The sequence below is a fragment of the Caloenas nicobarica genome, chromosome 3, assembly GCF_036013445.1.
Source record: "Caloenas nicobarica isolate bCalNic1 chromosome 3, bCalNic1.hap1, whole genome shotgun sequence".
Lineage (NCBI taxonomy): Eukaryota > Metazoa > Chordata > Aves > Columbiformes > Columbidae > Caloenas > Caloenas nicobarica.
This window is the reverse complement of record NC_088247.1, coordinates 88,472,561-88,493,881: the sequence shown is the minus strand read 5'-3', so window position 1 is coordinate 88,493,881 and position 21,321 is coordinate 88,472,561. Positions and strand designations below refer to the sequence as shown.

The 21,321-nt window shown below is 56.2% G+C and overlaps 1 protein-coding gene across 1 annotated transcript; it reads left to right on the top strand.

Annotated features, from left to right (window-relative positions):
* The first annotated feature begins 6,294 nt into the window (after positions 1–6,294).
* Positions 6,295–20,360, top strand: NFKBIE (NFKB inhibitor epsilon). The gene is made up of 6 exons (XM_065630586.1): positions 6,295–6,629; positions 17,324–17,426; positions 17,951–18,173; positions 18,357–18,445; positions 18,743–18,991; positions 19,307–20,360. Exons 1-6 carry the CDS (start codon positions 6,295–6,297, stop codon positions 19,370–19,372), a joined length of 1,065 nt encoding a protein of 354 aa, XP_065486658.1. The 3' UTR covers positions 19,373–20,360.
* Positions 20,361–21,321: the final 961 nt, after the last annotated feature.

Below are 21,321 nucleotides of genomic sequence, written 5' to 3'. Positions count from 1 at the left end.
ACAATTATGTGTGAGGCTCCACAGAGGTTTCTGGCTGGGGTTAAGTCGCTTTCCTCTCTGCAGCAGCCAGCAGGATACCCAGTGCCCTCCCTTACATCCCCCCTAGAAATGAAAAGCAGATTCAGAGTTGCCCAGATGCTGTCTGACAGCCCTCAGGACATCCTTGTCTGATGTAACTCTGGAGCAGCAGCGACTATCCCAAGGGCCTGGAAACTGAGCCAAATCCTCTCCTGGCAAATGTTTTGTTCTGCCTGAATTTTTTTGACCCATTACCCCCAGAAAGGAACAAGCCATGGAAATTAATGACTCAGAGAGTTTAGTTTATGCCTAGTTATGGTCCTGGGAGTCACCTCCCCAAATGCAGAAAATAACTTTCTGTTGCAATTTGCCTTTCCAGAGCTGAGCGGTTGGAGCTGACACATCCTGGTCTGGGCAAGCGTCCCCTTGTCACCCAACTCTCCCGTGAGGGAGGTGAGGTTGTTCTGGGGCAGGGCCTAAAAGCTCACTGCACAACTGTTCTCCCGACTGTCTACATTACTCAGGGGCCATCACGGGGGCTCGGGCTGGTGGCGAGGACAACGTCCTGGGGAATGGCTGCGATCCCACCTTGGGGGATAGCTGTGATCCCACCTTCAGTGCACCAGGAGCAGCTGTTACCTGGGCAACACAGACTAATTCATCAGTTATTCATGATGCCTGGGCTCCTCCGTCCCAGGGGACGGCCACCTGCCCTCTGCCTGCCCTGTGATCCCACTCAGCATCTGAATATTTCCAACAGCTTGCCTCTCCCCACCGCCCTGAGCCAGCCATCCTGCTCACCCATCTCTCCTAACCCCTGCCTGGGCTCCTCGCTTGCTAACAGGAGTGTGGCTCCACCAGGCCTGTTCCCAAATCACTATGATGCAAGTGTGGAGAGACACCAGCTCTAATTCAGTCTGGCAGCTGGGAGGTTTAACTCTCCTGAGAGCAGAGCCGAGCTTGCATGAGTAATATCTCTGGCAGCGCTGCGCAGCTTGCTAGGGAGCAGCAGGGTAGTCACTTGGACCACTGTTAGGAAGCAAGGACTGGGCTGGCAGGGGGCTGCAGGGCTATGGTGAGGGGCTGGGGTGAAGCGGGAAGCAACTCAAGCAGGAGCAACTCAAAAATTGAAGTTAGCCCATCCTCCTTTCTCACAGCCATCAGGTCCAGTGTGGTGATGCTGAAACCCAGGATGCAGCATTGGCAGCATCTGTCCTGTGCTCTCTGACAAGGTGAGCTGAGGGATTGTTGGGTGAGTTGAGGTTTTTGTTCTGTTTCGGATAGCCTCTGCCGAATGAACTGTGCTTAGAGAGTCATGAATAAATGATAGCCCAGCGACGGAGCACTGCCTCGCTCCACACAGCTATTCCGCAGGGAAGGAGGAGTGCTCGTCCTTAAAGCAGTGTGGCCAGAGAGAGGTTATCAGAGCCACCCTCTGGCAGTGAGTCTGTCTCTCCATTGGCTATAAAGAGAGCCCCAGGTGGCAAGATTTCTCACCTAGCACACAGTTTCATCATCTATTTAAGCATGGGTTTATTATCAGTTCTCCAAGATCATCTGCTATCTCTTCCCTGTTCATAACCACATCTGCCATCTCCTTTGGGAGATCTCTGAGCACACACACACATAAATAAATACATATCGAGGCCTTGTCAGCCATGCATTTGCCTGAATGTGAGCAAAGAACATTGCAGCCACTGAACTGACAGGAGTTACACAAGGAGGATCTAATTTAGAATGAAATTTTTTAAAAATATCTGGGGATTTTGTTCATTTGCTTTGTAAGCTCAAGGATTTTTAGTGCACCTTTATATTGACCACATTCTGCATGTGGAAGCGAATGCTGTGGCTGAGAGCACAGTGAGTTAGGTGTGAACCCCAAGCAAAAAATTAATTGATCCCCTTGTCCAACCTCCTACATATTATACACACCGCAGTGAAAGACAGACAGAGCTAGAAACTGCCCTGTCCACTGCGGGACTCGAGGCAACTGTGGGAATTGTGGGTCCTTATCAGGGTGGGCATTAATGGGGCAACTTGCTGACCACCTACCACATGTAGACAAACCTGATTTGCTCCGGATTGTGTCACCATGTTGACGCAATGAGTCCTGTAACATTACTGGAGTGCACAGCAAAAGGACGAGAGGCACCCAGCACGGGCTGCAAAGAGGAAAATTCTGTCTGGAAATAACCCCTTACTGCAAAAGCAAGGAGGTGACCAGAGCAGCATCCTTGGAGAGATATTCAGTGACTCTCTGATTTCAGCCAGATTTACCGCAAGAGGGCAGCCAGCATTTTCCAGGCTGATTTCCCCCTCAAAAATGGTTACCTGAAGAGGACCAGTTTTGCCTTGGTCTGTTAAAAAGCTTGGCCCCGCTTCTGAGCATTGAATCTTTAAAAGACATGTTCCTGCTCCACTCTGTTAGGCCAGAAAGCGAAGTGACCCAGTTTGTGCACCGTCGAGCTGATTTGCTGTCAGATATAAGGAACAGCAGTCGGCGGAGAGAGCCTGTCATCTTTCCTGCAGCTTTCCTTGCTCTCCTGGGGCCTCTGCTCCCAGTCAAGTGTTCGGCGCATGTGGCTTCGGGGCTGAGCTCCCTGAGCTGGAGCCCCAGGTGGAGGTCTGGGTTCCTGCTTGGTGCACCCAGAGACATCTCTGGTGAGGAAAATGCAGTGGGAGCTTCCTCAGATGGGGATTTAGCACCTTTGTGATGGGCTCAGCACCCCTGTTTCTGGGGATGGGGGGAAAGGGCTGCATCCCCAAGGAATGAGGCAGCCCGATGCTCGTGTGGGACCAAAGCTGTGCAGTGGGCAGTCTGCAGGGGGAGAATGTAGCACCAGTCACATTGCCTGGCATGAATTACTGTGGTAATAACTGCTTGCAGCAATTCCAGGTAACCTATGTTGCTTAAACATGGCAGAGGACCACAGCTGGCAATTAAAGTACCATTTTTTTTCCTCAGACCAGACACAGACTGCGCATAAACTCCCTTTCTCAATCTCTTTCAGCTGCATCTCACTTATCTCACCCAGTTAACAGTTCAGGGAACAGTGGAGAAGATGCTGGTGCCAGGCCAGGCTACAACGGAGGTGGGCAGAGCTTGGGTTCAAGAAGTCAGCTGCAGAGACCTGGGTTTCACTTAGGAAATTAGAGGGCTGTACGTGGGGACAGGACATTATTTGGGATGGTACCGGGGGCCACAGGTCGCCTGGGGAGTCCATCCCATGCCCAAGATGTGCCCTGATGGTCCTGGCAGAGCTGTGTGGTGGGAGAACCTTTCTGAGCCGAGTTTCTTGCCAGAGGGGTTATTTTGAGTAGCACCGGGTGCCTTCAAGCAGAGTGTGTTGACACTGACCTCTAGTGGGAACAGATCCCTCCCTCGTCAGTTTTTCTCTGCAATTTTAACCATTTTAGGTGACACATCTTAAGGGTGATTGAAGAAAGCTCAGAACTAGAGTTTTGGGTTCAAAATCCTTAAAATCAAATCAGAACATCAAGATTGGCCTCATGGTGTATTTAAATGTTTTTACTCCCTCTACAACTACCTGCTAATATATTGTATATAGATAGTATATAATACATATGCATGTGTGTATGTGCATGTATATGCATGTGTGTATGTGCATGTATATGCACATGTGTATGTATATCTCTTTGTATTTAAAGCCTCTGAAAATAATGAAAGTCCAAAACCCTCATGGCCAGGCAGAAAAGCTCTCTGTTATGAAGACAGCACGAAACAGAGCCCAAGCCTTGCTGAATGAGTGACTGAAGGCAAATGATAGGGCAGAGTGGACAAGTTCATCTTTCAGACTTTCCAGTCACATTGTCCCGAGGGTTAATAGAAACACACCCAGCTAGAAGAACAAAGGCAAGGAGATGGTACCTGAGCTGGGTGTTGGTGGATGTAATTGGAAGGTCAGAACAGAGAGAGGCTGGACCTGAATGCCTGGGTGACATTGCTGATTTTGATGGGGAGTACCTGGTCCCCCCAGCTCAGCTGCATCAGGCCACAGTAACACAGCCCTGGGACAGCACTAGCCAGCTCAAGAAAGTTCAGAGCTCACCTCAGGGAAGCTGCAAGATGATCAGCTTCCAGCTAAGCTCACATCAGCAGCAGAGGAAGGCCACCTCCAGGGACTGCTTGGCAGCCAGAGGTGTAGACAGCTCGCAGTGGACTGGACTGTAGAGTCCCAAGTGGAGGATCTCAAGTTGCCACCATGCAGAGCTGATCCAGGACTTGCTAGCTCGGGCTCTGTGCTTTGGCTGAACTGCTCCTGGACTTGTGCTAGCCCTGGAAGTAGGCTCCATACCTGTGCCCCAACTGGAACAGGATACCGCAAGATAATCAAGAGGTGACTGCCACTTGCTGCAAAGCAAAGCAGCAACTAGTTCACAGAAAAGTGGAATCTTTGTGCATCACCACACAGGTTTGTGCTGATTTGACCAAAGTGGATTTCTCCCAGTACCCAATTTTGTCCATGCAGAAGTTTTTAAGGAACTATTCCATGATGGAACTGCATCTCTGGTAACATCTAATATGTTACTAGAGAAAATAGCAAAGGCATTTTGGAAGATATTTGTTGGGTAACCTAGTAGCAGTTAGGTACAGAAAGCTGAAAGAGTAGAAACTCTGAGGAGCATCAGCTGCAGATGCACACGGAGCTGGGATGAAGCCACCACAAGGGAGTGCCATGAATATATGGCCCAGATCCCTGCCCTATGTTGGACAGAGCTGATAAGATGTGGAAGAAGCTCCTTTCTCTTAGCAATTGTCTCGCGTGCAGGTGGTGCCAGGGACACAACTGAAGATACTGAAACAGATCCTGAGTGTGGGAGGAAAACTTGTGACTGGAAGTTATCGATGCCAACGGAGACTTCCCCTGCCTGCCTCCTGCTGCCCTCACACCCCAAAATCTTTCTTCCTGCCTGGTCAGAGACACTTTTCGTGGGCAGCTCGCCTGCAGCAAGGCTGCAGTTGAAGGTCTGTTGGCCAGTGTTGGAGAGTGACACAAACCCGAAGTGGCAGCTGCAGCACGGGAGGGGGAAGTCATTGGTGCTTTGCATGTGGTTTGTGTGACCTCAGTCCCGTACCCACCACCCAGCTCTTCCCAGGTGGGCTCCCTTGCAGGTGTGTGGCAGGAAGCGATCCTTCCTCTCCTGCTGAGCTGAACTGGAAAGGTGGGCACCCTGCAGAGGTGGGGAGGCAAGTCAAGCAATTAAAAGCAACAAGTGAAACTGATTCTAAAGCATCGCCTGCATTCAGACATCTCTAGGTTGTCTTCTAAGGAAAGCCCACTGCTTGGGACACTAGAAAGTAACAAGATGAAGTCTATGGAGATCTATGAGGAACACAACTGGATAGTTTTGATGTTGTAAGGAGAGCACTGAAGCGCAGCCTAGTCAATCATTCACAGGAGAGCTGGGCCTTCATTTGAACTTCTATTTTCAATTTCAGTCTGTGTCCTGGCTGCTCTTGTGTGAGCCCCAGCAGCCACTCTGGGCTTTGGGCTTTCTATTTGCAACACAGAAAGGTGGTGGGAAGTCGCTGGGCCAAGTGACTTGTACAGCCAACTGTAGTGACTGCCTGGCCTTTCCCTTTGCCTGGACAAGCAGGACAGACAAGAAAGTGCCTCAGTGGGTTAAACGGGTGCATGTGCATGGGAAAAGCAAACGTCTCGTTTGCACCTATCTCTGCTACCAGTAAGTGACATCCACCATATCGTTTCCCACAGAGCCTGCAGCTCCAGTCGGCACCTGCACACACAACAGCATCCTCACACCCGTACTGCCTGCTTTGACAGGGTCCCCCTCCCACCCCCATAAAACCTCCCTGCTATTTAAAGAACCCAGACGAACTCGGGAGAGGAGAGGGTAGACCCCAGGACACGCGGGCATGTACCGCCCGGCATAGGAAAGCACAGCACGGCCACCTCCCCTGCGCACCCCGGGCTGCCGGCCCTCGCCCACGCGTGTCCTGCCCACGGGTGGGTTTTCTCCCTCTTAGTGCTCCTGCACCGGCTCCGGACAAAGCGGGCGCGGAGAGCCAGCCCGCCGCTTACGGGGTGCGGCGGGGAGCCGTGGCGGCGCGGCCGGGGGAATCCCGGGCAGGCGGGGCCGGGCGCGGCTGAGTCAGTGCGGGCAGGGGCAGGAGGAGGAGCCGCGGCGCCTTAGCCTCCGCGCCGGCCGCCGCTCGCTGGCTTTCCGGCCATGAGCCCCCCGGCGCCAGGGCCGGGGCCGGGGCCGGGGCGGGCGGGCGGCGGGCGCTGAGCGATGTCGCGGGCGGAGGGCGGCGAGTGCCGCAAGGAAGCGGCGGGCTGGGAGGGCGAGGACGGGCAGTGCGACTCGGGCATCGAGTCGCTGCGCTCGCTGCCGGGCGGGAGGGAGATCCCCGCCGCCGCCGAGATCCCCCCGGCCGCCGCCGAGACCCTCGCCGAGGCCGCAGCCGCGGAGGAGCGGCTGGACTCCAGCTACGGCTCCGGCGCCCTGCCCGAGCCTCTGCCGGGGCTGCCGGCAGCCTGCCGCGCCGAGGAGCCGCCGCCGCCGCCCGAGGGGCTCAGCCCGCAGCAGCTGGAGGCGCTCACCTACGTTTCGGAGGACGGAGACACGTAAGTGACCGCGGCCCCTGCCCTTCCTCCCTCCCTCCTTCTTTCCCCCACTCCCTCCCTCCCTCCCCGCTTCCCGAGGACGGCTTGCGAGCGCCGGGCACCCCCGGGCCCAGGCTTGGCCCCTTTGCAGCCGGCCGGCGGTGGGGAGCCGGTGCCTAGAGATAAGGCAGGCTTTGTCTATGGTGGTCCCCAGCCCTCTCCTGAGGAGCACCCGTTCAGCCTGGCTATGAAGGACTACCCGAGCCCCTGTCCTGAGAGCCTCCCGCCTTGTGCTGTGCATGGATGCTTGGCATCCTGGTGTGGGGCAGGATGAGTGACCAGTGGGGCATCTGAGCCAGGTCCAGCAGAGGCACCCCAGGCAACGCGGCACAGAATGGACCCACCGTAGGAAGCCAACTTCCACTTGCTATGGGGCTGCTAGCAACTATAAAGTGGTGGGGAGCACATCAACACCCCCCCCCACTGTCTCTTCCTCAGAGAATGCAACATTTCCTCCCCTATGAGGAAGGCTTGGCTGCCTGAGATGACGTGTGAGCAAGACCCAAAACAACATTGGCTATGCAGGGCAGGACCTTGAGATGGCTGTGTTGGAGCCACAGATGCTGCTCAACCGAGAAACCTGAGAACTATTTGTTCTCAGGTGGAAATTTCCTTGCTTCGCCAACCCGCCTGCACAGCCGCAGCTTTCAGTACAGTTGCGACGCATGACCCGCTACAGGGCTGCCCTCCTGAGCCTCTGTGACGGAGACAAGTGTTTCTCTTAACTGGGGGGGCTTCCCACATCCGTAATGCCCTCTCAAGGGCAGAGGCATCATGCTGGAGGTATTTGGTTTGTGTTCTGGTAACTGCCTTCAGTTAATCACACCTCTTTCCTGTCGTACATTCCCTTGATGGAACGTTTTCATCATGAGTGCACACACAAAGCATGAGTGAAGCATGCTCGCAGCTGAGAAGGGCAAAGCTTTGCCCCAAACCCAGGCTGGAGTTTAATACTGAGTAATGGTGCAAGAGGAAGAGAAACTAAGAGGCGCCGACACGAGCAAGCGCATGTCCTCAGTAGCGGGAGCAGCGAGGAGGCTCTGTCCTTGCCTGGCAGAACACATCTGGTTCTGAGGCTGAAGATGAGCTGGGAACCAGCCTGAGTGTTTACTTCCTGGTTAGGAAGGAGCTAATTAGTTCATTAATGCTCATTGTGGGATCTGCTCCAAGGATTGGCTGGAAGTCTTGTGGCAAGCAAGGTTAGAATAAACCCAGCCTCCCACACTCCCCAGCCAGGCGCCTGGATAGTGCTTTCTAGTCCTGTCCTATCTACAGTCTGGCTCTGGTGCTCTTCAGCATGGAGGAGCTTTGCCACCTTTCCCAGCTGTAATTCTAGAGCCAAGGTGCCCATGGCAAGAGACAGGGGTCTTTTGAGCAGAGCTGTGGAAGTAATGCCTCAGAAGAGCCCCCCCAGGGCCAGCCCATCACATTGTGTGCCCAGGGCTCCCTGCTTGCTGTTCTTTAGTGAACCCGGTAGATGCAGCTGCTTGGAGATGCTTTTGCTGCTTGGGGCAGTTTTGTGAGGTGGCTGAGCCCTTTGCTTGTCAGACTTGCTTGGCCAGAGCCTAACGCAAGCATCTCATTAACTAGGAAAACATAAATCCGTGGTGTCTTGGTTACTGTAGGCAGGAGAGGCTCTCGGAGAGCTCTCCAAACGGTTGCAGTTGCTCTTCTGTTTTCTCTCAGTGCAGTTCAGAACAGGAAATCTGTAAAGAGTGAGGGAGGGAGCAAAAAGTCTGCCAGTGGTGCAGCTCATACAGCTCAGGGTTGGCCATACCAGCGCAGGAGGTGGCTTTCCTGGGATCTGCTCCCAGTGCTGGAAAAAACCAAAAAACCCAAACAAACAAAAAAACCCCCGACTATTCTTGTGGTTAGAGCAGCAAGGCTGTGGATTCCTGCCTCTGCTATTCCTGTCTCTCCTCCTGACCCTGTGGGAGAGGTAGGCGGCATTTATATTTAGAAATGCTGAACAGTCACCACTCAGGTTGATCAACTCGCTGAACTGCCACCGGTTTTGTATGCAAAAACAAGTCAGGGCTCATAGTAATGCTAAAGTCTAAGAAGCAATTGCTCATCCAGCAACGTAGGGTCCTCAGAGAAAAGAGATCAAATGGCCACAGGCTGCATCCTTTTCATCCAGCCAGACAAACCCATTGACTTCTTTTCATCTCCGTCAGTGGCAGATTTCCTTGTGTGCCTTGCTTGAACGTCTGCCACAGAACAGCTCTAGGCCAAGAATTAAAATCATCTATCATTATATTTCAGAAGACTTGGGCAACAACACTTTCCTGTAATTGTAATTTTGAAAATACAAAAAAGTTCAGGGGTTTTGGCCGAGAAGTTCCTGTTTCCCCAGCTGCCCTGGCTGGTACTGAGCGGAGAGAAGCACCGGGCTCGTACAAAGGGAGCTGGCAGGAGTCTTGGCTGTCCATCTGGCAGAAGTCTTGGCTGTCCATAGCTACCTCAGGCTTGCCCACCCGTGCGGCCTCGAGGCGTGCCTGTGAGGGCACCGCGTTTGTCAGCACGGAGCTTGTTGGGGAAGTGTAGGAGTTAGAGGCAGAGGTGAGGACCATGTGCTTGGGTGGTTGGAGCGTCAGCAGGCTCTTCCTTGGATACCTTCCTGCCCATCTCCACAGGAAAGGAGCGTTAGCCCAGGCAGGGTGAAGCAATGGGGCTAAAATTGGATCTTCCCGCACTCAAAATTAGAAGGGATCCCACTTCTGGAGGAAGGAAGTTGGCCAACAGGGGACACGTGGGTGTGATGGCCAGAGAAATGTGTGGGTGCCGTCTTCCAAGAATCATTTGCAAAAGCCCCAGCCCGCCCCACTTCCCCAGTGCCACTGATGGTCCCTCTGTCTCGGGGAAGTCAGAGCTGCAGTAACTGGGCTACCACACATCAGCCCTTGAGAGAAGCAGCAGAGCTGGCATGGTAGGAGAGGTCAAGGATGAGGAACAGGCAGAAGATGGTGAGTGCACTTAGAGCAGCGATACGTATCCTGCTTATTCCGCAGCAGGGTAGAGAGCAAGCCCTGTGTGCTCAAGCTCAAGCAGTATCCTCCAGGCATCCACCTTTTCCCTGTAAACCAAGCGGTCTCCTCCAAGCATCTATCTCTTCCAGGTAAACCAGCTCCTTTTCTGCTGAACTGAGTCCCAATGGGACTGCTCTGTGTGGAAGCAAAGAAGAGGGGCTTTCCAGCTGCAGGCATGGCTAACTCTGAGCAGGCTACAGGCAACTTTATCACCATGCCCCGGTCCCCAGACAAGCTCAACCTTTGTTAGGACTCCCCGAGGAAAACCCCCTCCTTCTGGCCTCACCAGGCAGATGCATGAGTCCGGTGTCCTGGGAGAGGGTGGGTATGGGACTGGCTGCTATGGGGTGTGATGGGATCGCCTGTCCTGTTCCAGCGCGAGGGAAAACCTGCCAATTTGACTGGGCTTATGACAGCTTCTGCCAACTCTGGAGAGGCAGAGTTGATTTGTCAGTGTGGGAAATTAGGCTGAGATTCCTCTCTTCTCTTTTACACGTTTAACTTTCTGCCCATGCTGGTCCTTGGGCCACGCACCAGTCTATGGCATTGGTACCTGATGCCATGGTGATGGGCCCCTTGGCCAGCTGGGTAGAGCACAGGTAGCCTGGCTTTGGGACCTCTGGCCGTGCTATGCTGTGAGAAGCTGGGGGCTGCACCTTCGCAGGAGGGTCGCTATCTTCTGAACCAGGGTCCATGTGCAAAGTAGCGTGGCTCCTCTGCAGGGGTGAGAGTTGGGGGAGCCCAGCTCAATCACGGGAGAGAGATCTTGGCCTCCTTCAGATGGAAAATGGGACCAAGCGGTTTTGGTTGGGTGCATGTTTCAGGGAGGGAGGAGAGCAGAGGAAGCCTGACTTCCTCCTTCCACCAGAGACAAGTGCTGCCCTGTCTGCTGATAAGAAATCACGTGCCAGGGACTCGTGGGCTGAGATGCCTTAACAAGGGCTCGGGGACAGTTAATCAAGTAAAATTGGGGCCCCACGGGAGCTGATGTTCTGAGCTCTCCTCCGCGTGATGGTAGCGAAGGGGCCTTCCCTGCTGAGCCCTTGCCTGCGTGGGTAGGCACTGAGCACGAAGGCTCATCTTGCAAGCCCAGGAGACACTTCTAATCGTGCACCGGCATGTGCCAGTCGTAACCCTCCCTTCTCGTGTACCTCTGTGCTAGAGATCTTCCCTGCACAGGAGCAGAGAGGTTGTCCTCATTCGGGCTGCCTGCTCCGCTGTGGTTGCTCGCTCGGCGCTTGCCCTGCTGAACAGGGATGTTGCTGAACCCCCTGTACTCCTGGATCCCAGCATGTGAGGGAACACTCAGCGTGTGACAGCAAAGGGAAACAACTATGAAAGGAGAAAAGAAGCAGGGAGCTGGAGAGAGACAGTTTTAGGAGAAAGATGAAAGAAGTCCAATGTGGAGAGCACATCTCATTGCTGGTTGGGCTGGGAGCCCCCTGCTCGGCTGGGCTGGGCTGTTGCTGGCTGCCCAGCAGCAGCCTGGCCATAGTTAATGGGAAGCAGGGATGCTCTTGGTTTTTCCAAAGGGGCTTTGGAAGCTACTTGCCTGATTACCAGGGGAGTTAGAGTCCATCCTGGGTTGCTCCCTAGTTCACTTCTGTTGTGGGGCAGAGAAGAAAATGAGTTCTAACATGGGGGCTGGCTGGAGGGGGAAAGTAACCTGCAGTGTCCAGCTCCCCGTGCCTGGACTCTCAGCTCTTCCTCTGTGTGTGCTCAGGAGTTTGGTGAGCAGGGGAGGTCTTGGTCCCCCTCCAAGCGAGGGCAGGCAGCTCTGCACAGGCTCCTTTAGGATGCCCCAGAAGCTCCTGGCTGCCCCAGGGGTCACACACGTACAGGCTTGGCGTAAGGTAGGTGAGTCCTGGCAGCCTTCTGAGATCACACAGGCAAGAAGAGATTTTTTTTTTCCCCCCTCTTTGGATGACTTCAGCTTGGCCTGGAGGAAGTTTCTTCAGACTTTCCACCTGCATAGGTCGGCCTTGGAGCTGGGGAGAGGCACAGGGAACTTCAGCACAGAGGAAGGGAAAGAATGGCTGGAAATTTCCATGTCCTGGGATGCAAAAGCCTGATGCTTGGCTGTAACAGATCAGTTCTTTGCACTGGGCAGGCAGGCTTGGCTGCTGCTACAAAAGGGCTGAGCTCAGCTAAATTAACAGAAAAAGTTTTGATTTTTGTTGTTTTGGATTTGCTTTCTTTTTAATACAATGTGAATAAAAGAAGAATCAGATGTGACTGTATAGGAAGAGAGGCCATGGGGTCTGAGCTGTGAGAGCGGTTACAGGGTGCTTCTCAGCATGAGCTGCGTGGGATGCTGTGTGTCCTGGAGATGGGAAGCCCCTCTGACTGCGGCAGATGCAGGGCTGAAGTAGGGCCCCGAGATATCCTAGCCACACGTCTGGTGTCTCATTAGAAGAAAATCCTGAGGCAGTGAGGATACATGCGGGGCTGTAAATGATTGCTAAGATGTGTTGTACAGGCTCTGGCAAAGTCCAGGCACTGTCCTCTTATAAGAGGCTGTTCCGGCCACAAGGTATCTCTGTGTGTACAGAAACTGTAGGAGAACACGTTTGCCTCCTGATGAGCAAGAATGGGAATTTGCTCTATTTGAAATGGAGTTGCCATGGCCAATGGACCTTTTGGGATGTTTGCTGCTTTTATTGGAATTGTTCCTCCTGCTTCTCAGCCCATGACTGGACCCTCCTGGGATGGGCTGAGCTGCTTTCTGGCTTGGCCCATCCCTGCAGTGATGGTAGTGTGGGACAGATCCCTCGTTTTGCAGGGAGCAGTCTGCATGCATCTGTTGTTTAGTGTTTCTGCAATCCCGGACCCACCATCTGTTCAGAAATAAGCAAAATGCTCAAATGTGTGGGTACAGAGTCTAGAGGATGTGAGGCATGAGGTGCTCTATGTTGGTGAACAGGGGCACCTTCATCTCCCCACCTCACTGAAAAACAAGGTGCCCACAGCCCCCTCGCAATGCTTTCACCGCCAGTCAGCCTCCAGCACCCCTTGTCTGCCAGCACCCGGAGCAGACTCTCTGCAGAGCACCACAGGAAGGGCAGGGGCTGTCTCCCCTGCTCACACATGGGTTCCCACTGCTCCCTTTGGCCCCAGGAGCAGCAGGCTGGAGATCGGGGGACCAAACCCAATGTGGCTTTGCATCCCGCTAGCCACAGCCTCCTTCCAGTCCTGTCCCCACCACGCTCAAATTCAAGCTGTGCCCTGCCAAAGGAAGAGGAGAAGAGAAACCCACAGAACAGGAGACCCAGAGCAGGAGCAGAAGACATGGGGCTGAGCTCACAGCTGCCTGGGATCCCCTGCTCCTTTGGAGCTGCCTGAGGGCAGCTGGAACAGCTTTATGGAGCGGGGCAGCATCACACTGATACAGGAGGGGGAAGGGAGCTGGGCTGTGGGGGCTGCAGGGCAGGATGGAGCCGTGCTTGCTGAGCCTGCTGGCAGGGGCTCATGCTGGTGGCTGAGGAAGCGGTTAACAGCGCAGGTTACGGGGCTGACACAGGAGAGCAGGGTAAGCGTGGAATTCCCCCGCTGTTTTCCTCCTCCCTCACTCTCCTCTCTGTTGCTGCTGGGGCCATTTCCTCCCCCGAACAAGTTTCTCTTGTGCGAATTGTTTGCATGATTTCCTACTGCTCTGCTCAGCCAAAATAAGGAGCCAGGAGCGAACTGTTCCCACTGTGGACGGAGACCTTCTCTAAAGAGGGAGAAAAATTTCTCAAAGCAAATTCTACTGAATGCTGGATCACTTGTCCTAGATGCCTCTGGAGTGAGATGGTGAAGGGAGAGGCTGCTCTGAGGACAAGGTGTCTTGCCCCATAGGTGGTGGATCTGCGTGGTCAGCCCTGTTTCTAGAGGGAGGGAAGAGGATAGCCGGAGAACTGGTGGGACTTCATCAGTTCTGCTTATGTGTCAAAGCTGGGTGTCACCCTTACCTTTACTCCTCGCCTCCAGTTGCAGGCACCCTCAGACATGGACACTTCTCCTACCAGGCACTTGAGGTCACTCAGAAGCTTAGAGGATGGACAGCACTGTGGAAATGGGTGTTCTTCTGTGCCTAAACTAGAACCACCTTGGGCATGGCAGTGCTGTGTGTTCAGACCTGGGGACATCCCCAGGGATGGCCCTGACCCCTCTGCTCCAGGATCGTTATCTCTCTGGTGATAGATAGATCACCTTGTGCCAGCGATGCCCTGTGCCTGTGGGACCTTTGAGATTCAGAGCGCTAATGAGTCCCCTTATGCCAGGAAGGAACTGGTGAGTAAGTGGAGAAGCTGAGAACGAGCCCAGCTAGATTGGCCACATTTGCCCTACCCACAGCTCCTCCATCCCCTGCCCTTTCCAAAACTCCCTGTTGGCCTTTCCAAAAGTCCCCCTGGGCACCCGCCCCCGTGGCTGCAGGCAGGAGTGCCGCAGGCAGGAGCGTGGGGAGAGAGGGAGCAGGGAAGCAGGGGAAGGCAGAGGAGAGGCGTGCGGGCACCGGAGGGAAGGGCAGGGGTCCGAGTGTGGTGGGGTGGAGGGCTTGTTCTGGCAAAGGCAGGGGACAGTGGCTGGGTGAGGAGGGGTGTCTGGCAGCAAGTGGTATCTCTCCATGGCCATGCCCTGGCTCTGGGCTCAGCTGCGGGCACTGCATGCCAGCAGGCAGCAGCCCATCAGCGGCTGGACCACGTAGCTGCCAGGACATGGAGAGAGGTGTGCTTGTAGCCTTGGCCAGAAGAAAGCGGAAATTGGCATGATGCCTGCACGGCAGGTCTCATGGGCATAGGAAGTTTCCCGGGTTAGCAGGAGACAATCCCGATTCCTGGTTAGCATCACTGCCCATGGTACAAAGTGCCCTAGTGCACACATGCTCTTGGTGGGCTCATCCCAGCCTGATGGCCTTGCTGCGATTTCCCCAAGTGTCTCATGGCTCTTGCAGCCATTTCAGGAAGTCGAGGAGTGGCCATGAGGAAAGGGGGGAATGAATGCAGAAATGAAAGCACAGGAGGAGGCTGCACCCAGGTGGAGAAGGAAGAGGGAGAGGGGGAAGCAATCCTTCAAAGCAGGCACATCCCAGCTTCAAGGTGAAAGTCTGAGCTCTGGCCAGGTGGGGATGGTCACCCCCATCGCCTCCATGGCATCGATGCCCAAAATTACTCAGTGTCAGCTGAGCCCTGAGTAGCTCCACGGTCTTGTTGAGCTGCAAAGCCACCCAAGCCAGGAAGAGTGAAGTGCTGGTGGTGGCAGAGGGCTGTGTGGGGTTTCCACCTCCCCCAGGTGACTGCCCCACTTGTCCCCACGTGATGGCACAGAGTGGTGTGGGTTGTGGCAGAGAGACTAGGGGGATTCCTGGGGACACGGGGGCTGGCTGCATGGGGACATGACCCCGGTCGCTGCTCTCTCCCCTGGGAGCACAGCGTGGCTCTGGAAAGTGAAAGCAACAGAGGTTTAAAGTTCAAGCCGAATTGCCTTGGAAAGTCCCCTCTCTGAGCAGTCTTATCTCCGCTGTACCTGAAAAAAGCAGATCCCGCAGCCTCCTCCTGCATGTGGCGCCTGGGAGCCAGTTTGGAGAAACGGGCTGTCCTTGCAAGTGGGCAAAGGACATCTTGGCACAGGTGCCACCGGGGGACCAAGGGTCTGATGCAAAACCCAGCAGGGAATTTCCCTGCCCTGATCACATCCTGGCTGGGGCCAGCGAGAGCCTGCTGAGGAGAGGGGTGTTCTTGCAGCCGGTCCCCCAGCTCTGGCCCCCAACTAGCATGGCCTGGGCCCCTTGGCTGTGCCCCTGCCCCATGGTCTGCTGTGGGCAGCCAGACCCTGCCAGTGAGGCCTCTTGGCAAGGCTGTGCCCTGGCTCGCAGCCCCCTGCCCTGGGGAGCACCAGCGGCGAGGGGGCGCCCCACAGCGATGCAGAGGCAAACGTGGGTGGCCTCTCCTTCCAGCGGGGAATTCCCTGCCGAAGTGTGACCTGGGGCTTCCCCAGGGAGGAAGCCTCTCCTGCTGGGCACAGCCTCTTCCCTGGCAGCACGGCAAAGAGGAACTGGCCTTGTTTTGCTGCCAAAAATGGGGCTTGGCTGAGGGCACCCGGGGTCCTGGGTGCTCACTTGACCCTTGGGCAGCGCTTAGAAGGAAGTGGATAAAGGACATTGTGGGGGACTGACCTCTGGGCTTCTCAGCACACTCATGTCCCACCTTGCAGCCGGCAAGCAGGCAGCCCCAGACCCGCTTCTTTGCTGCAACACGTTAGGGCCAGGTCTTGCCTTCCCGCCTGCAGAGGGATACTGTCCATCCCCCACATTGCAGGTAGCATCCCAAAACTGGGCTGTCCAGCAAGTGGGGTGTCTTGCTGGGGCTAGCACAGCTCTTGCCCTCCACCTCTCGGCCCTGCCTGCCTCCACCAAGCAGCATGGGCGGCAGGAGCCCGCTTAGAGCCAGCCTTCCATTTGGAGCTGATCTCTGCCAGAGATAAAAGCCACCCAGGGGCCCCAGCGCAGCGGCAATGAGGAGGCAGTAGGCTCAGCTCAGCTCATGCCTGCCATGCTCTGCAGAGCTGGAGCTGCTGCCTGTTCCTCTCTTGCTGCCTGCTTTTGGCTGCTGCCCACTCCTCGCTGCTGCCCGCTCCTCGCTGCTGCCCACTCCTCGCTGCTGCTCCCATGGCTGGGGCTGGCCCGAGGGGGCTGCCCTGCAGCGAGGGGCCAGTCTCTCTGTGCAGAGGGGCCCGGCAGCATGGCAGGTCAGCAGAGCGGACTGGAAATTCCCTCTCGGCTCTGCCTCTGTCACGCTCTCGCTTCTGTTCTGACTGCATGGGGGCCAGCATCAGATCTGGATGGAAATAAAACCTTTCCTTGAGCTGGGGGACCCTGCACTACCTCGTCACTCTGTGGCTGTGGGGACCACAGTCCTGAGGCCCAGGGCTCCCTGCTGGCCACCAAGCTCTGATGGCCGCAGCTCTGGTGTTCCTTGGCACAGATGGGCTGCCTGCCAGCCTTTGCACAGCAGTGCCGAAAGGGAAGGATGTTGGGGAGAGAAGAGGAAATCTGTGCGGGCCGGCAGATCAGCTGGCACGGGGACTGTGCCATGCAGGTGATCTTGGACCAGTGCCAGGCTCCAGACCGGCTTTGGCTGCCTGCCTTCATGGCGGGGAAAGCAGAAGTGCAGTGTGCAGCCAGCAGCAGGGAACTGGAATTCCCCGGGCAGCTGCCAGAGCCCAGATCTCCTTCTGCAGCCACCAAAGCTGTCCCTTGGGCTCTGCAAAACACATCCCAGGTGCTGTAGACCTGCACCAGGTGGAGGCCTGGCTTTGGGCAGTGATAGGTCCAAGCCCCACACCTGCTGTGAGGTCTGAGAGAGGACCCTGCGGTGCTTAGCAGGGACAGGCAGGTCCGTTCCCTGTGGGGACCAGAGTGAAGGACTGCCCTGGGGAGCCTCAGGCCACGTTCCTGCCTTGCCCTGTTGCTGAGCTTCCCCAGGGAGAGGGCAGGATGGAGGAGCTGCGAGCTGGTGGGAAGGGGACTAGGGGAGGCAGGAAGGTTATTCCTTCATGTGGCAGCGGGAAATCTCCACTCCGGAGCATGCCACTCAGGACTCATTTTTCTTTTTTATTTCTGTCCCATTCCCTTTATCCCCAATGTAGGTTGGTTCACCTGGCCATTATCCATTGCGTCCCAGCTGTGGCACTCTGCTGCATTGCTCAGCTGCCCAGGGAGGTGCTGGAGATCCAAAATGATCTTTTCCAGGTATGTGGATGCAATAGGCAGAAGATAGGTGGAAGGCAGGTGCCACAGGCTGCTACCTGGATAGATGCTCAATCCATCTGCCCTTTCCCCAGGACCCCCCCACCCACTTCCTCCAGAGCGTGGTGGGGGTCCCAATGTGGGCAGCCCATTTTCAGGAAGGGGAAGAAGGGTGTATGAGGTACCCTGAGAGAAGTGTGACACCTCCCAGCACTGCAGGGTGGAATCCTTTACGAGGCCCCAGGACATCACAGACAGCCCCGAAGGGTGGAGCAGACACGGTTTGAATGTGGCAGGATAGATAACCTGAGAGAGTGAGATCTGCCCCCATGGGTGATCCGTGAGCTGAGGCACAGGGGCAACAAGCCGTTCGCACCCCCCCACCATCAGCCACACTTAACCCCAGGACAGGGATGGGCTCCTGCATGGCAGCCTGCCCATGCTGCCAGGCTGGCATGGCTCATCATGCTTAGTGTCCTGTGGGTCATCCCCGCTTCTCCTAATTTCTGTCCCCACATCTTCTCTAGACTCCGCTCCACCTTGCCGTATACCTGGAGCAGCCCAGTGTGATCCAGGCACTGATCCACAAGGGAGTGAACCCCGGGCTGCAGGACCGCAACGGCAACACGCCGCTGCACCTAGCCTGCGAGCAGCAGCACCTGGAGTGTGCCCAGCAGCTGCTGCAGGGCACAGCCCCGCCGGAGGGCACGGCTCAGCACCACCAGGACCTGCAGCTCCAGAACTGGCAAGGTGAGACCCTGGGGCAGCCTGGTGTGGAGCCAGTGGCCGGTTTGGGGCAAAGACCGTGTGCTGTGTATGCAGGGATCTGGGAGTGCAGCAGAGCAGGCGTGGAGCTGAGTTTGGCTAGGGTTGGCATGCCTCAGGGTGCTCCATGCTGACTGTGGCTCTCTCTCTCCTGCCTCCCCACCCCAGGCTTGGCTTGTCTGCACATCAGCACCTTGAAGGGGAACATCCCGATGATGTCTCTGCTGCTGGAGAGCGGTGCCAACATTGATGTTCGGGTAAGGCTAGGGGCATGGTGAGATGTTTGGGTGAGACTGGGCAAGGTGCGTGGCTCCCCGGAGCATTTCCTCCAGCCTTGGGGCAGGCACTGCTGGGCAGTGGCAAGACTGCTGTGGAGCTTGGAAGCACTGAATTTTGAAGGAGAAGAGAGGAAAGGTCCTTGTGGGTCTGTTGGGTGATATGACTACAGTTGGGGTGGGGATTGCCCCCTTTGCAGCTTGTCAAGGGGGTGTGGGTGCTGCAGGGCCTGTCTGAGGGGACCCTGCACCCATGCCCTTGTGGTCTGCGGGTTGCAGGAAGGAACAAGTGGGAAGACCCCGTTGCACCTGGCCGTGGAGTGCCACAACCGCAAAGCTGTCCAGTTCCTGCTGCACAACGGGGCGTACGTGGATGCCCAGATGTACAATGGGTGCACCCCACTCCACCTGGCCGTGGGCCGCAAGGATGCTGCCATCGCCACCATCCTCTCACGCTCTGGGGCTGACACCCTGCTGAGGAACATGGAGAACGAGACAGCCCAGGACCTGGCTGACGGCAATGACGATGTGAGTCCGCAAGGGGGGAGGCCTGTGGCTCTGCAAGCATGTGAAGGGGTGCAGGAGTCGAATGATTTGGGGGTAGCTTCTAGGAGGAGTTTCTAGGCACGCCCATCTTCCCCCACAGGGTGCAGGCATTGGCTCTGGGAGTGTGTGGATGCCTGTTGCTTTGAGCCCTAGGGAAAGCCCAGCCAGGGTTTCTTGACACTTCTCTGGGGAGGTGGGAGGCTGCAGGGCTGGGGGAGGCAGGTCCAGGCCCCTACCCCAGCCCTGGTGGGGATGCGACCCTGGATCCTTACACCTCTGCATCCTTGGCCTTTGCAGCTCCTCGCCTTGCTGCCCTTCGATGACCTGAAGATCTCAGGGAAGCCTGTTGTGTGCTCGGAATGAGTGGCTGGACTCCTTTGGCCCACTGGGCTACCTCCTCGCTCTGTGCTGCTGCCCTGCTGCCCACTGGGACCTCACCTGCCTGCAGTTCAGTGGGAGCAGAGCCACTTTGGGACACTTATTCCCCCCTGCTCCTCTTTGGAAAAGTTTTGTTGGCCTCAGGCTGCCTTCTTGGAGAGAAGAAGGTAGCACTATGAGCACTACACAGGGGAGGCTTTTTTTTATAGTGTTTGTGCCCAGCAGCAGGACTGAATTTCCCCTCCATGCCATGGGTCTGACTTCTGGGGGTCTCCAGCTCACACAGGGAAGGAGCAGGAGAGGACTCGTTTTCACACTGTACAGTGGACGGAGCGTCCTCTGGCACCCCCAAACACCATCAGAATAAGTGTGGGGTGAGGAGAGTTAACACTTACTCTAATAAACATTTGTTCTTGCTGTGGGCACCTGAGGTCTTGTGATCTAACCCACCCCGCAGCATCGGGAGGCTGAGCATTACCTGGGGTGCTTGGGCAGGTGAGGGCTGCAGGGGCTTCCCCAGCCTTCCGCTCCCTCACCTCCTTCCCCCAGCAGAACTTGAGTGCAAGCGCAGGGGCTTCCCCACTTGCAGAACCTTCCCGGTGCTCCAGGCTGAGGGATCCCAGCCTGGCACTCCATCCCTGTGCCATCCTGCTGAGCGTCCTGCATCAGGGCTTGAGAAAGAGTGCGTGAGGTGCCAGGAGACCAGGTTGTGGATCCCTGATTCTGGTGTGGTGCCTGATACCTTGCTGCCTGACTGTGCAGCGGTTTCCTCTTCCGTAAAGAGGACAGAAAGATCCTGCCCCATCTCCTGGCTTGGGAAAGCAGTAAAAATCTTAGGGCATGGGTCTTCCTTGGGCTTTAGATGCCCCCAGGCCAAAAGTGGAGGAAGCTGCAGGGTTATCTCCACATCCCTTCTGTTGTTCAGCTCATCACCCTTCCCTGCCCCCTCTCTAAGCCAGAGGAGCACATGTGATGTATTAGGGAACCGAGAGCCAAAGGTGCTGTGGGAATGGAGACATGGAGACACCAAGTACGCCTGACACCACCTCAGCCAGGGAAATTCCCCACTTGCTGCCTGGGAGCAGCTGCTATTGTTTGGGGCAAATCCTGCATGGCGCAATCGCCTGAGATGCTCCGGAGTGAGCCGTTGTCTTCCTCCTCCCATCTTGGAAAGACAGATAGCATGGGAATGCAGCCAGGAAAGCAGCACGGGCTCCCTCCAGGCCTCGCTGGAGCTTGCCTGGGCTCTTCAGCAGCCCTGGCCTGGATTGCTGTTTCTTTTGAATCTTTGCCTTTCACCTTCTGGCAGGGCCTCAACCCTGCTGCAAACAAGCCATATTCTGCTCGTGGGCCTCAGCCAGCACCTGCGAGGAGCAGGCGCCCCATGGGGCTGCTCCAGTGCCACCTTCTCAGGGGCCGTGGGGCACCCTGGGCGGCCCAGAGCTGGAGCGATGGGCGCTGCGGGGCAGAGCAGCACGGTGGGGCCAGGGCTGCAGCTGGGCGTGAAGGGGAGGAAAAAGGCAGAGGCAAGTGAGCTGCGCTTTTTTTTTAAAAAAAATATTATTTTTAAATAAAAATGCTTTTTTTTTTCCCCTTTAATTAGTGTCTTGTAAACTATTACTGGGTGGCCACCTGGCGGCCGCAGCCGGCCCTGCAGCCTTGCCTGGGGCCGGGGCGGGGATGCCGAGCACAGGGCCGGGCCGCAGCCGCGGGGTGTGCCCGGCAGGGGGCCGGGAGCCCGGCGGCGGCGGCCCCGAGCCCCGGTGCAGAGCCGGGGGGAGGCCAGGGCCGGTGGTTCGAGGGCTGCTGCACTGCAAGCACCTTTTTTTTCCCCTGTGTCAGGCTTGTCTGGAGCTGACCAGCAAGCCGGGTTCAGCGCGCCTGGGCCCAAGGCGGTGCGGGCGGCGAGCAGCTCCCAGGCCCAGAATCCGCTT

Bases quoted from the DNA above. Each gene is read 5' to 3' on its own strand.
- NFKBIE (XM_065630586.1), top strand. From the start codon at position 6,295: ATGTCGCGGGCGGAGGGCGGCGAGTGCCGCAAGGAAGCGGCGGGCTGG. The intron at 18,174-18,356 runs GTGAGACCCTGG...TCCCCACCCCAG, and splicing joins GCAGCTCCAGAACTGGCAAG to GCTTGGCTTGTCTGCACATC. The intron at 18,446-18,742 runs GTAAGGCTAGGG...TGCGGGTTGCAG, and splicing joins GTGCCAACATTGATGTTCGG to GAAGGAACAAGTGGGAAGAC.